The following is a 15546-nucleotide window of genomic DNA, read 5'->3' on the forward strand; positions in this document are numbered from 1 at the left end:
ATGGAACATGCTCTTTTTTTCCTAAAATCCTACCCTAAGTTCATAGTGTTTAATCCTGTGACTAGAATTGTTATTGTTGGCTGGTTCACGTTTCTCTGTACTGAAGGCTGTTATCCCTGCAGAAGTGCCCACCATGAGTTAAAATGTAGTAATGAGGTTAGGATATGCCGAAAGTTAAGCTAGCTGCTGTACAGACAAGGTAGCGAAACCAGGTGCTTTCTTCTGTTCCTTTATTACCTGGTGCATTCTAGACAGTTTTACTAGCTACAGAATATGGTTGAGGGACATGACTTTTTATCACTTTAACTGTGCTAATACACCTCTTAGGGAGGATGCCTCCAAGGCTACATAATACAAATAACTGTGATAAATTATACTGTTGTTAGAGTTTTAATTTCACTATCGTAGAAGATTGTCAGAAATAAAACTTGAGCTTCCTGATGACACAAATCCCCAAAGTGGGGTTCAAATGCTCTGTGTTGCCTCTCAGCAAAGGAACTCATTTTACTTTGTGCCTCAGTGGGAAAAAGCTGTAATATGGATGTGATTGTTTCATTAGTGTTATGGTTATTTGGATAACTGAAGATAAAGAGCTCGCTTTCTTACCATTTAAGAGTGGGGTTCTTTCCCCCCTCGTATTTGTCCTGTACGTTAAACGACTTTGAGGGTGCCGTAAATAAGCTTTATTTTGGGGATTGGGACCATTTCCATATAGGCACATTTTTTCATTTAACAAGCAAAAGTTTCCTCATAAAAGAAATAAAGATTAGTCCAGCCGTCCCAAATATGACTTTAGTTCAGCAGTGCCTTTATGTATATGCTTAAATCTAATCCTATGAAAGCATTTTATTGCATGCTTTAATCTGTGCAGGTTGTTGAACTGGAAAAGCTCTGTTGCTTTTTAGGGGGTCTTCAAATGCATGACACCCAAAAAGCAATAAAAGCAAAATTATTTTTCCTTACAATCCCAAAGAAGAAGGCTGATGCAATTTTTGAGCTATTTGTGGCTATTTGTGCCCTCCTCAGCATACTCTATCATTGATGAGACCAGGCATCATCTTACTGGATTGTGACAGCCCTTTGTAACAGACAAACGGAGAAGGTTTAGGAGCCTTTGAGTCAGAAACTGCAGAAGCAGATTTTGGCTGGGTTGGGCCTGTGCTGTCACTGAAATGCTTGCATGCACGCTCTGTCTGCCCGTCTCCATCTCTCTGTCCTCCTGCACCTCCCACTGTGCCCTCCCTGAATGCTCGTTTTTCCAGTAAACTCTGCTAAAATAATTCAGGCAGGCAGAGTCCAGCTTCCATCTTGTTCTTAACTGGAACTCATTTGCAGATATATTTCAAATAGATACTTTAGAAGAAATCACTAAATTGTGCCCCCTAATTACTTTTGCCTGTACATTGCATTGAAAGAGGTCGTGTTTTGACAGACTTGCCAGTTAACTTTGTGCCAGTGTCTGCAGTCCTCCTTTCTTCAGTGGCATTGTTCAAAGTACGTGGTAAGCAAAATTAGATGTGCCATCTAGTTCGTGAAATACATATATCTATTTACATACTTAGACTCCTGTGTATCTCTGTAGATGCATTAGGAATACACATCAAATGTAGACACATCTGTTTCGTTCCAAATGTGATATATTAGCTTAGAGAATTTATACACTTTTTTAGCCCATAGAATTTGCAAGCTTTAATTGATTTAGAAGAAAATGACTTGAGTGTAGAGAGCTAAACTGCCTAATGGAAGGTGTCAGTAACTTCCATGGGGGAGTAAGGTCCAACAGCCTCTGTCTGATGATGTGTACCTCCTCCCCCTGAGTCCCATAGCTGGGAAGAAATTTACTTACAGGTGTCATCCCCAATAACATGGACATGACTTGTGCCTGTAGCAGTCTCTTAATGAGCTGCGTGGTCAGTCCTGTTTTAATCCTTGTTATTTTAATTAAATATCTCTCTGCCTCAGTAGTACCTGGGGATTGCGTTGACACAGCCTTTCATTGGAGGTCATTGGTTTGAATCCAGGCTGCTCTGATTCCAGCCAGGGTTGGCTAGCGGCATCTGATGCTTAGTAGGGGAATGAGCTGGCCATGCTCCTTCAGGGTGTGCTGAACAGATGCGCAAGTTGCAAACCACCGTCACAACTGGTGCTGCTAAGTAGCCTCATTGACCTTTTCAGTGACTGAGCCAAAGGTTTGATTTGTGCGTTGGAGATGGAACAGTCTTCCCAGCTCTCATTTCCAGCCCTGGAATAAAGCATGTTAGTGGGACAGCATGGAAGTTTATATTGCATCTAACCAGTTGTCATGCTGCTGGGTGGATAAAGAATGTCTTTTTTTTTTCTCTAACTGGTTAGTTTGGCACTTTTTTAACACTAAAAAGAGGAGATAAAAGATAAACACGTACTATTTCCTTACAATCACTTCTTAACATCAGGAAAACTGCAAAGAGATTATCAAGAATCTCCCAGGAAGGTGCCAGCTTTTGAGAATAATTGAAGTATTAGGTTGACTTAAGCATCAAGCACCCAAATAAACTTTACCTCATCTTTACCTGCTGATAGTTACCTATTTCCATCCAGCTTTCCCATTTTACCCACGTGAAACATGCCTTTTTTCTTTAATACAAATAAGAGGATTTTCTGCATTGTGCAACTGTTTCAATTTTTGGTAAAAAGCTGCTTTTTATTGAAAGCTACTTTTTTATTCTCTATTTTTAATGATAAATTTTCAGGGAAGATTTGGAGGGGGGAAGGGAGGAGTTTGACAGTTTTTTTTCTTCCATGCAAGATAGTTCATTTTTTAGCTTTTTCCAAAGCTGAGAACCACAAAATCCAACTTTTAGGAACTCTGATCCTTTAAATGCAGATCTTAAGAAAATTGAGCCTCTTTTCATATTTGCAGTTTTCCCACTCTGCCCTCTGTTCTTGTCCCAGAGTTGCATCCTGGAATTTATGCTTTTTTGGATTCATAGCGTTTTAAGTTTTCTCCCTGCTATCCAAGAGTGCTTTGCTAGGCTTAAGCTCTTTCCATGTGTTGTATATCGAAGAAGAAGAATGTCTGATGAAAATTACACATTTAGAGTGAAGCTGATCATATTTCATATTAAAAATACAGTTATATATAATTTATGCAGGGCTAACAAATGTTAAATAGCACTTGCATGCCTGGTTTATAGGTGTTAAAGATGGTTAAGATAATATAAATGATATGCAGGACCACAACTGCCAATTAAGAGAGTGTTAACACATGTAGTAACATTGTATTAACCCTTTATAAACTATCCAAAGTGCTGTTCCTATAAATGATAGTCACTTTTGGACTGAGCTTAGAAATAAAGTGCATAGTAGAACTAGACAAAAAAAAAGAAAGGAAAATTTGTTCAGATTGGAGTGGAGTGGAGTGTTTTGGTGAGATATTTTTTCCACAGATGATGAACAATTTCATTCAACTACCTAAAAACAGGAAAGAAATACTAGGTCATCAGAAAGAAGATCCATAAGTTCATTAAACCTGGATATTGTGTGGAGGTGGAATAAACCCTGTTTGAGGCTGATAATTCAATCACAAAGAAGTCTTGTTTGGAGTGTGCGGATGGCTCAGAGGCTTTGAACTTACAATCTGAAGAAAGTGTTCCTTTCCTACTCTAAAACATTCACCCTTTTATTAATGTCATCCCATGGTGGACTGTGTTTATCCAAGTTGTGAACATCTGAATACCAGGTATTTGTAATGATCATGCCATCCTGTCCAGCACCCCCTGCCTCCCCACCATGACCACCGCCAAAACTCAGGAAAAGGTCCAACAAAATACCCCCCAAGGGAAAGGCGATCACCTGAAAGTCTGTTGATTAACATGCTTGGATGAATCATCCAGAGGAGGGCTGTGAAAGTATTCCCTCTGTGGCTTATAAAATGGGCTCCGCTACAGTGTTATAGACATGTTTAGTAAATCTTGTCTTGATTTAAAAATTGTCACGGCTGGCATTCCCGAATGCCAACACTCTCATTTTCCACTTTGAAATATAAATGACCATATATTAATGCAGTAACCTAATATTGCAAAGCTTACATCTTTAATAACATTAGGAATAAGGACAAGTGACTTAGCCTGTTGAATGGTTCCAAGGATTAAACAAGCTGTAGGACTTTTTATTTATTAATAATTGCCAAGTTTAAATTATTTTTATAGTGCTTGAAGCCCGATTATCTAACTCATGAATGATTTTCAATGTCAGTAATGACCTCAAAGACAATCACCGTGCAAGAGAGGAATAGGGTGTGAGTAAATGACATGTTATTACATGCTTCAGCATCATCTTGCATTTAATAGGTGAAATTTAATTTAAGTGGAGGAGGGAAATGTTTCATTAACAAAAGTTGTTTTTTCTTGAAACCTTTCAAATAGTATGTGTGTTGCTTCTCACACACACAAAAAATAGATTGGGATAGATTGGTGGCTTCTGCAACAGTTTGTCCAAACTCTTGGTAATTGAGACAAAGTGGCTTACCTCCAAAAGGAACCTCACTGTTAATAATTCTTACTGAAAAAAACTGCAGCATTTCCCTTGTTTGGTTGTTCTTTCTTTGTCAACCATAAGTCCCATGGAAATAGAAAAATTATTTACACCTTCAGTCAGTTCTTCACCACAGCATCTGCTGGTACAATACTCTGCTTGTTCATATAGTTTTCCCCTCCATGTCAGCCAGTGAGGATAGCCCTTAGTTTCTGATTCTTGGTTCAGCCTGTATGTGGAAGTTGTTGTAGTTCTGGAAGTCCTCAGCTCAGTCGTCAGAGGAACACCCAAGAAGTAACTCAAATGAGTTTTATTGCCCTGATACCTGAAGAAAGGAAATGTGAGAATTAATTCTAGTACAGTTCAAGGAAGTTTGCAAAGCAACAGGTGTAAGTGAGCAGTAAGGGCATAAGAGCACAGTTAATCAAGAGCTTTGATATCTACAATGTGGGCATAAAATGCAGGCTGCTACTGATCTGAGTGCTCCGCAACTGCTTGTAGCAGTAACCTGCTATCCAGCTCCTTTGGACCATGGTCTGGATGCTTCTGGGTTTTGGGAAATCCTCAGACAAATAGCTTCTGTTTATACACAAAACAATTCCATATCCTGCAATATGAGACTTGCTGTACCTGCTTGCTAGCCCTGATGGATGATAGGATTAGCATGAACAACCACCATGTTAGTTTGTGTTTTAGGGCTATGTGGTTTAAAAACCTGTGGCAGGTGCCGAGTATTGTGATGAATGAGAATAAAAACAGTGAAACAAGCAGCCAAAATATGGGCTGATATCTTAGGAATCCAGTCTTCCAGCCCTGTTTGGACCAAGGCAACACAATATGCCTATGGCTAAGTCAGCCTTTCAGGAGTCTGTTGGTATTTAAAAGCTACAGATTTTTAGAGGGGTTAGAAGGTTAAATACCTTCAAGGATCTGGGCCATTAGTCTCTTTCTCTTACAATCCCTTCTCTGTAGATATGCAGGGGTATTTTGAGAACGTACATTCTAGATTGACAGGTGCTGAATGATGGGGGGAGGACTGGCAAGGGAATATAAATGCCTAAGATTATTCATCTGATAGATAAAGCCTCAGGATTTAACTAAATAGAAATTTACTTTGGTACATAACAGATGTCCAGATGTCCTTTGGGATGAATTCATTTATTTAAATCCTATCTGTTTTAATGAAACACTTTCTAAAAGCTGGAATGAAACCTACCTTAAATGCCCACTCAAATGGTTACCAAAACCCAGCTGCTTACCAAGGGTGGTCTAACAACGGTGCTTCAAAATATTACCTAGTAGTTGGTCAGTGCTTTAGCATGCTCTTAGAAGAGAAGAGCTTAACAAATACATGTTTCCCCTTGTGCTGTCATCACTCTGTTTTCCTCAAGTGCTGAATATTTTAACTGGCTAATCCTAAAAACAGTTTACTTTTACTGAGTTGGTGCAGCTATGAGAAACAGTAAGAAAAACCTTAAATATGCTTAGCAATGTGCTGTAATACATTAGGAAGAAACACAGAAAGATGATTAAAAGTTGATTTTTCAAAAACAAGATCATTTCTGGCTTGTTAAAACAAACTTATCATAGTGATGCAGCAATAATAATATTGGTACATTTGCTATCAGTCTCAGGAAATTAGACTGGGAAGTATTTTTAAGTAATTTATCTTTTTAAACTTAAAATGACAATTACTTCCTATTGATTGCTGTCAAAAAAATGATATTGCTGAAAAATCAAAGCCTGGCTAGCTTAAAAACATAATCACTTTTCAGCAAAGAAGTGCTAAAGTGAAAGAAAACTTCTTAGCGTTTGAAAAATTTCAGACTAGTTTGTAGGTTTGGGGAGTTTTTTCAACCAGTTTTGGAATTATTTTGTCAAAATCAGGATTTTTATTGGGGAATTTTTCTCCTTTTCCTTTGGAAATGCTTTAACTACCTTTCCTAGTTGAAGAATAGGAGTCAGCTATAATTCTGATGGATCTCTTACAACTTTCTTTTCAACTGAAAGTACATTTTTGCTGCTGCGCTGGAGCAGGAGAGGAGGAGGGGACGACAAGCCTCCAGCACAGCCAGCTCAGACTCTGTGCGTGTGACCTTGGTTTGTATGCTTATCACACGAGTTTGACTCAGTGAGAGCTGGTGGCACGAATAGAAAGCGTGAAGATTTCATGTATGACCAAAGATTGAAAACTGGAACTCCCTGTTTAGGAGACAAGTAATGAGAAATCAGACTGCTCAAATGAAGACTTCAGCCTGCTCTGTCAAATGCTGCTGAAAAAATAGAGGCTTTGTTTCTTGGCTGTATTTAGAGGTTAATTCTTTATTTTTTAGAAGCTGTGGGAGTTTTCAGAGAAGGCTACATTGACTAATAATCAAGTTAATATAGTTGAGGGGTGGGGGTATTTTGTTTAATTTCATTTCTCATAGTTCACTGAAGAGAACATGCATCTCATTATCTGATAGAGACTTGTCCATCACTGAAAGAAGACAGAGGAAGGTATTAAGGACTATATTTACACAGGTCCCTACTGCATAACTGGAGGCATTTTATTTTAAAAGAGCGTTTGAAAATATGAATAACTTCCTGCTACTTCCCATGCCTTCAAAAGTGTTGCCTTCTGTCTTTCCTTGTATGGAGGCAATATTTTAAGACTGTTGAGGAAGAGAAAATACATTGAAATACTGATAAAAGAGAAAGCTGTTATCTAGTTTTTGGGAGCTCAAGGCGCTGTATAGGAGTTTCAAATGCACACATTCCAAAAGAAAGGGGAGTGGATGGGTGGAGAATGAACACTGACAAAATCTTTCATACAAGACAAACACTGATTCTAAAGTGATTCTGTCAGCTACTGTTGACGTATGGAAGGTCCTAAAATGCAGAGAAACCCAAGACCTCTTCACAGCAGGCACCTTGACACCAGAAAAAGTGATGTACTAGCAAATAAGCTGATGTGTTTTATGTAATATAATAAAAACAGTTATGGCTTTATGATAGGTCTTCAGTGTAAGGCTAGTCCACCACTGCTGTGGATGTTGCCCTTATCTGATCTTCTCGGAGTAGAAAACCTCTGCCCTGGCTTTGAGCCTTCTTTAGGCCTGGGTCAGTAGTACAGCTGAGGCCACAGGCTCAGATGGGAGTTTTACTTCAGCCTGAGCTAGCAACCTGCCTGCTTTGTAGCAGGAGTGCTGGCTAGTATAGCTGGAGTACTGGTATAGCATTACAAGATTATCAGCTGAGTTCTGTATTCTTGTTTAACTGCCTCCTCCTCCTGTTTGCTTAGCCTTCTAGTCCTACCTTTGCTTGGTGGATTTGTGTTGTGTTTCCCACTGCTTGAACAGTCTGAAAATCCTCCTCCCAGCTGACTAGAAGCTCTGGTATGATATGGATGTAATAGAGGGGATGAACCAATGACCCAATGTTTATGAGAACTTGTCAACAGAAGGGTTTAACAGGTTGCAACTTGGTACAGAAGAACAAATCCCCAAATAAAGTATAGGAAGACCAGAAATCACTGAGTAAACCTCTCACCTGCAGTAGGGAGCACATGGAGACTGCCCTGAATTTAATAGTTTTATTGCTCTTTGCAGGCAGGTTTTAAGATGAACTGTTCCTGCAGATGGCATCTGCCTCTGCCCCATTATCTCTCTCTGGGGATGCTTGTTGCTGTTGTGTCATGCTGTCAATGGAGGAACCACTTGCTGTAGCACACATAAGGGAATGCATGTTCTGCTCTATGTACAGCACAGGGCAGGAGCTTGCCATTTCATTGTGCCAAAGATGACAGGGAGGCAGAAGGAGTTTAATCTTGAGTTTGTCAGCGTTATTTCCTGTTGCCTTCAGTTAGTCTGTGTGCTTGCACGTACATGTATGTGCAGGCGTTTTTTTTTTTTGATGGGGGAGCTTTTCTTTTGTTGACATGGTTGCAGTGAGAATTGATACTGTACCTGTGATACTACTCATTGATTACTTTCTTATGTACCAGTTCTTTGGTGTGGTGTTATTTGGCAAATAGCAGCGATGTGTGTTTAAAAAAAGAAGAAAAATGTTTTTTTACAGTCTCAAATTAAATTTATCTAGAGAACTATTACATGGGCAGAAAAACCACAGTATTTTTACCACCAGCATGCACTGATACTCTCTCTAGTGCTTTGGTCACGTTATGAGGATGTTTCATCTAGCCAAAATTCTGCAACATAGTAAATCATTGTGATGATTGCTCTAATAAGGAAGGATGTGAGCATGCGTCTAATTTTCTTTGCTTTTTTGAAATCAAACCAATTACTAAAGGTTCACATTCTAGTTTCCTGCTGCCTGCCAAGGAAAGGCATCCAGCTACTCCCAGAAAAACATTGTCATTATTTTGTTTTCTGTGTTTTATAGTGCTCCACACACCTTACTACCGTGGATGGTGGTCAAACTCTTGTAGTTTCAGCCATCTTTTGATTTCAGTCTCCCAAATGTTGGCAGCAGTAAATGTCTTCAGAACCTTTTGGCTTATCCTGCTAGCAAATTGCATTCTGATGTATGTTCCTCTTCTCTGATAACCTTTCTAGCTGACACGTTTCTGCGTGTCAGAAAGCAGATTAGAGTACATGCGTGTGTTCAGTGATCCTGGTGCATTTTGGGAAGCTTTTAATTATTGTAGGGGTATTAGCAATCTGCTTTTGTGGATAATTTGCTAACATTATTGTTCTGTAAGCCTTCTTTGCAAAAGCAGTGCTTCTGAATGAATTTCAAATGTCTAAGGGATTAGCCTTTCGCTTGTCATACTTCTGATAGCTACTGCTCTTCGTGGTAGCAGAAACCCACTCTTGGGTTGTTAAGACCTCTCTTGTCTGTGTGTCGTGGCTCTGGAGAGAGAGAAAAAGGCCAGGTGAGATTGTCCTCCTCCTGCAGAAGTTACAGACACACTGATTATGGGTTCACACTCCACTCCCGGTCCTTAGTTCTTCATGGTCTGCTTTGGACCTGGTATTTGGAACTGATAGAGAGTCCGGTGCTGTTATACTCTGCATCTCCCCTGCTCTGTGTTCACATACAACCTACATCATCTGCCTAGCAAAGCATGCTGCCACTTTTTAGGGCAACAAGCCACTATCAAGATACTCTAACATACAAGTTGCATGAGGATCTTTTCTAAATTGGGATTGGTGATTTGCCACTGCCAGTTGACTTTACCAAACTGGATATTTCCAGGCAGGAGCCTAGGGAAGACAGAAGTTTTAATACAAACGATGTCACAGATACCTCCCAGTTTTATGTAGTGCTAAGAATCAAGAAAAGTCTCGTTAGAAATCTGGGTTGACATATGTATGTAGTGTTGTACCATTACAGATGAACTTCTATGGCTCTGGTATACCCACAGGGACAATATGAATGCTCCTATGTGATTAATTTTGCAGTAATAACATGCAGCCAGTACACAAAAAGTCACATTTAATAGCATTCTAGTTTTGCTTGTGGATGATCTGAATGAAAACACTGGTGTTAATCATAACCTAACAGCAGACAATAAATAAAGTTTGTCTCTGTGCTAGTTCTGCCTTGCATTCAACATCATTTCATTTGAAATGTGTCACTTAATAGCATAGCACCTTTCCCCTGTATAGATATAGCCAATAAGGTGGTGTAAAATGAAAGGTAAAGAGTTTGTAAGAAAAAACATATTGCTCCATGGTTCAAAAGATTTTGACTCTGCAGGTATTTATGGTGTGTTCCCAAAATTTGTTCACAGGCTTTTAAAGTTCAAACAGAAGCTCTCTGATTTCTGACTGTTTGTTAGAGGTATCAACTAAGGAATTGGAATTTGCATACAAAAGTAGAGCTCACCTTTGAGGAAGGGTTACTTTCTAGTTAATTGTAGGATATGAAATTTCTTTATTGTTGGGCTGCCTGTTTATTTTTGGTTTGGGTTTGCTTAGGCTGTTGTGTGCTTTAAAAGCATTTAGAGCTGAGATTAGACATTTATCATTAATCAAGTGAATTTATAAATAAAAATAATTATTAGATAAATGTCTGAGAACAAATTAAATAAAACCTTAATTAAATGAGGAGGAAGTACATCCTGGTGAAGATGATATGCCTGTGAAAATACTGGTTTGATATAAGCTTGAGAACATCTAAAAACAGTGTTCTGGTTAGCGTAGGTACCTTTCAGCTTGTTCTGGAACATTATCTGCTATCTTGGATGAAATGTAGAGAATGAAGCAGGGATCTCCACAGCTAAGACTGCCTGATTCTTTGCTCTGAGTCATGTCAACCTTCATAGTTAAACTAAAGAGTAAAAGTTCTTTAGCTGGAGGCTGTATCAGGTTTGTGCCTTTGGATCCACGTAGAAGGATCTGTCATATGTATCTGTAAGGCTACATTAGCACCTGATAAATAAGGAGATGTTGGAAGCAAAGGCTTTTATGTGCATGTGATCTTTAGTCCTCTGAAGTCAGTGTCGTTGTTCCTATTGTTGTGAATGATGCATGATTAAATTGGAAAGCCATACTTTAGTGCATGCCTTCCGAGTCCAACACCAGAGAATGGTTAGAAGATGACACTGATACCAGGGTCATATTCAATACAGTTTTTTCTGAAGAGCTCTGACACTCAAATTTTTCAGGAGCGAGTGTTGTTGTATACAGTAACAATTTCCACAGTTATGTGGTAGTTCTTCCATCCTCGGATATCAAATGAAGGCCACTCATCTTTATGAAATGCATGTCATCACAGAAATTGTAGGTCTGTTGTGGAAATATTTTGTTTAGGATTCCTGTCTTCTTTAGGAGGCCATTGTGGATGTCTCTAATTGTTCTTCTTGTTGCCTGAAACCTCTGTATCTATCCAACAAGTCTAAATGCTTTGGTAAGTAAAGCCTTGAAAATGCAACTCAAATACAACCTAATGGCTCAGTAGATAGAGGTGAAATATAAAGTGTTATTTTGCTGTTTGACTCCTGAACTTCGAAAATTTGGATCTGGCACCACTGTGGGCAGGCCCAAACACTTCCTGGGTTTCCTTATTTTCCTTATGTCTTTGTCACTAAGGAGTATTTTGAATAAACTGTGTAGAAGCAGTGCAAGTCTTAGAAATCTCTGTAGGCTGAAAATGAGAAGAAGATGGCCAAAGAGCATCAGCTCATTTCCTTCCAGCAATCGTTCTGCAAATGATGCCACTATAAAAGTTACTCAGGGCTGTAAATTTCCAGTTACTTAACAACTGCTACTACAGGTGGTTATAGATAAGTACTTCTCTTCCTTGCAGGCATGTTGTGAGGGCAGTTGGTGTTAGTGCATCTTGTAAAGTTAGTGCACCATTTAAGTATTATTTATTATTGATTGTTATTAATTATTAAGTATTTCTGCATGGAAAGAAACTGGTAAGCAGAAAAGCTAAAGGCGAAGCCTGTAAGTGTGCTTGACAGAATACGATTAAAAACAAGCAAAAAAAACCACAAAAAACCAAAATCACAGTGTTGTGGAATCACAACTGTTACATTGGTCAAAAACTTAGCAAGTGCAGATTCATTATCCTGGAGGAGAAACTATAGTTCCCAGTGCAAACAAACTTATTAGAATGGATAATTTTTCTAGGTAACTTGTGATTGGGTGGTAAGAAACTTTGCCAGTTGGACAAGAATCCACTGAGCACTTAGGACCTTTCAGGTTTCTCTCAACTGTATGCAGATTTTCTGCATCTCTTAGCAGTCTAAAGAAATAGAACAAAACCACAGTTGGCCATTTTCATCCTCCTTTCTTCTATTATTTTTTTCCTTTTAGAGCCACAAGTCCAGACTGGGTGAAAATTTCATTTTAGAATTTATGATATTTTCAGTTATAGTATCACAAGATTTTTATGAAAATGAAGTTATTTAAATCTTCCTGTAGAAATGCAAATTTTTTGAGTCTCAGTAAGGGTACAACAATAGGATAGTTTATGACAATAAGGCTTCAGTTCCCATAGGATCGAAGGATACAGGAATGCAGGATAAGAAAGACCCTGAAAATTAGTACAGTTTCTTTAGACATCCACTTTCCTCAGTTCAGTTTGAGATCTGGCAGAGTTTCAGATGGACTCTTCTGGAGAATTGTCAATACAAGGTATTATGACTGCACACTTTAGCTTTTACCTTTATTAGGAAATTGTATCAGGAATAACTATGAATGTTAGCTAAAATGATACTGACTGTAATGCAGATGTAGTTAATATAGATACGGAAAAAAGTATTTGCAGCATCATTTATGGTAATTAAGTCCTGAATTTTGTTTGGGGAAGGTGTGTATTGCCAGACAATTGAGATTAAAAATTATGTTTAATTATGATAGCTTTTTCTTATGCAAATCAGTCTCTGATCTATGGATAGCACCAAATTCTCATAACAGGACAAAAATAAAAAACGGATTTTTTTGTTGTTGTTCAGAAGCTTTGAGACATTGCAGTCTGGATGCCGATAGAGGGAAGAAAAAGTGGGCTCAAATGCACTGTTTTGGGGGGTGGGTGGGTGTGTTTTCAACAGAGTTGAGCCGTTTTGCTTGTTCCATGTCAGATGGAAATCTGGCAGTTGAGTGGGTGATGGAGCTGGGCAGGAATGCCTTCATTTGGGGCAGATCACAGGGGCAGCCAGTTGTCTTTCTATTTGAGCAAGGAGTAAGAAAATTAAGGAGCTCAGCATCTGGCCTTGAGTTTTATGCCATTTTCATTTCTGTTATAATAGTAGAATTACTAGTAGTGGTACACAGAGGCCTCAAGTGCGGTGAGCTGAAGAGCACTGAACAGGATGCTCTTTTGTCATATGGGGCATTGTTTACAAAAAGGCACAATATAATGTTTAGTTGATGATAGACCTTATAAAAAGCACTTCCACCAGTTTGGCATCTAAACTTCAGATCTGGGTGGGGAATTGTTTTCAAAATGCCTGATGTCAGTGTAGGACAGGGAGAGGAGGGAGCAGCTGGACAGACAGCACAAATAAATAAGCTTTTGTGAACTGGGTTAGAAATGCTGGGGTACAGTCTGGTGCTGGCCAGTGAGATGCCTGAGTTTTGCTTTGATAGCAAAACCAGTACATCTGTGTGTGTGTGTGTGGGGGGGGTTCCGCTGAGGCTTATGGTCTCTGCTGCTTCTGGTTAGTGGGGCTGACCACAGCTAACTCGAAGGAGCTCTGTGTGGTACTGCATTTGCTTCAGATCCCATTGACATCTTTCCATTGAACTGGGTGAGAATTAATTCAAGCCCTAGTAAGCTGGCCAGGCAAATAGCAGGAGGTGAAACATTGTAGTATCCTAGATCACACTGCAAAGTGTGTGGCTGAAGTCTGCTGAAGTCCGGAACAGCACTCTTGTCCGCTGGAAGTTCCAGCTTGTTCCTGGGGGAGAGTTGGAGGAGAAGAGGGATTTAGAAGAAAGAAGGTGTCAGTAATTATGCATTACCAGCTCTGCATTATATATTGAACTTTGTATGTTTCTGACAGAGAGCACTTAGCCAAATTAACAAAAAAAAAGAAAAAAGAAAAAAGAAAAACCCCACACACCCAAATCATGGTTTTCAGTCTTTACATTTTGATTTGGTGCATTTAATTAAATTCCTTTTATGTGGATGATACACATTTATATATTTCATGCCCCCCCAATCCTTTAACATGAGTTTCATTTTTAACCTGCAAACATTCTTTTTCCTGTTCTCACCCAGTGAATAAGGGAAAATAAAAACAGTTTGTAATGTGCCTGAGAAAAATATTCAGGTCAAGTGGATTAGAAAAAGCTCAGGTTGCCAAATACCCAGGAAACAGGTGTTTTATTTAGCGTTTTACGCTCACTGCAAGAAAATCCTCAATGTAAACATTCAGTAAGCTAGGGAAGGCAAAGGGGTCCAGGGAGGGATGCTGGTGGGCAAAGCAATACTGTGTCTTTAATTTTCTTTTCTGAGAGGAAAGTCTGCATAGCAATGACAGGATCACTTGTTCATGCCTTTAATGTGTGATCTGTTCTCTCCAGTGGAGGGCACTCAGTGTATCACAAACTAGAACATTAGCACCAACAAGCTCCAAAGCATCACCACTCTCTGGAAAGCCTCCCGAATTAGACAAGAGCTACCTCTCAGCACAGCTGCAAAACACTTTAAACCTGACCAGCTAGATGGATAAACCTGTCCGGCATAGCTTTTAAACTGGGGTCTTGCACAGCACAGAAGGCCTGCTTGCTTCGAGAACTGGAAAGCTGAAGGATGGATTGCTGTGTCTGGGAATGGCAAAAGGCAGCAGAATGAGAAATGCTAGGTACTGGGGAAGATTTTTTTATTCCTCCCAGAGAAGTTGGTTTACCTTCCCGGTGTGCTGTAAGCTTTTACTTGCAGATTGCCAATTAATGCTGATGGCTCTCTGATGACTTACACAATGGCTCTCAGAGCATAGAGTCCCTCCCTACCCCCCCACCCCCCCCCCTCCATCCTTAGTCCTGTCTTCCCCACCCCCAACCCCTTCCCTATCCTTTCCCTTCCTCATCCCCAAAATTCTTGCTTGTCCTCTCTAGGGAACTTTGTGGGGGCTACTGGCATGCACGCTGGATGGCGGCGATGCGAGTGGCAACCGTGCTGTGACATGAAGATTCTGATGGTTTAGAGAAAGGAGACCAGTTTTAAAAAGCAAGAGAGAGGCAGAGGGAAAGCAAAAAGGAAAGAGAGAGAAGAAAACAGCTGGGGAGAGGAAAAGGAGGACGTTTTTTGATGACAAAAGGATGGGTAAGTGAACTTTTCTTGTTTGTTTGTTAGCAGAGCTGCAGCTGTATGTTGTGTTTTTCAGTTGGATTATTAGCTGTTCAAAAGGGGGAAACAGTCTAAACAGCAGCAGTGCATTCCTTTGCCAGGTGACTCACTGTACTTGCTATTGTATTTTTAGATCATGTATCCCCCCCTCCCCCTATACACACACACCTTTCCTCCTGCAGTGGTTTTATATGTAATTAATCTGTAAATGCATGCACCAAGTTAAGGACTGTAGAGAGTACATTCACTGCCTGTGCAACCCACTCACACACCTGCACATATATA

General features: G+C 39.6%; 1 protein-coding gene across 3 annotated transcripts in view; it reads left to right on the forward strand.

Moving 5' to 3' along the window:
• LRRTM4 (leucine rich repeat transmembrane neuronal 4) overlaps nt 1–15546 on the forward strand; it is a 451637-nt gene that overhangs the window by 227410 nt on the left and 208681 nt on the right. For all 3 annotated transcript variants that reach the window (XM_064497873.1, XM_064497874.1, XM_026122384.2), the window contains 3 exons: nt 11289–11367; nt 14496–14776; nt 15030–15237. In XM_064497873.1, coding sequence (XP_064353943.1) covers nt 15234–15237 — 4 coding nt within the window. In that variant the 5' untranslated portion in view covers nt 11289–11367; nt 14496–14776; nt 15030–15233. The remainder of the gene's footprint in view (nt 1–11288; nt 11368–14495; nt 14777–15029; nt 15238–15546) is intronic.

This window comes from Dromaius novaehollandiae, chromosome 26 (assembly GCF_036370855.1).
Source record: "Dromaius novaehollandiae isolate bDroNov1 chromosome 26, bDroNov1.hap1, whole genome shotgun sequence".
In the NCBI taxonomy this organism is placed as follows: Eukaryota; Metazoa; Chordata; class Aves; order Casuariiformes; family Dromaiidae; genus Dromaius; species Dromaius novaehollandiae.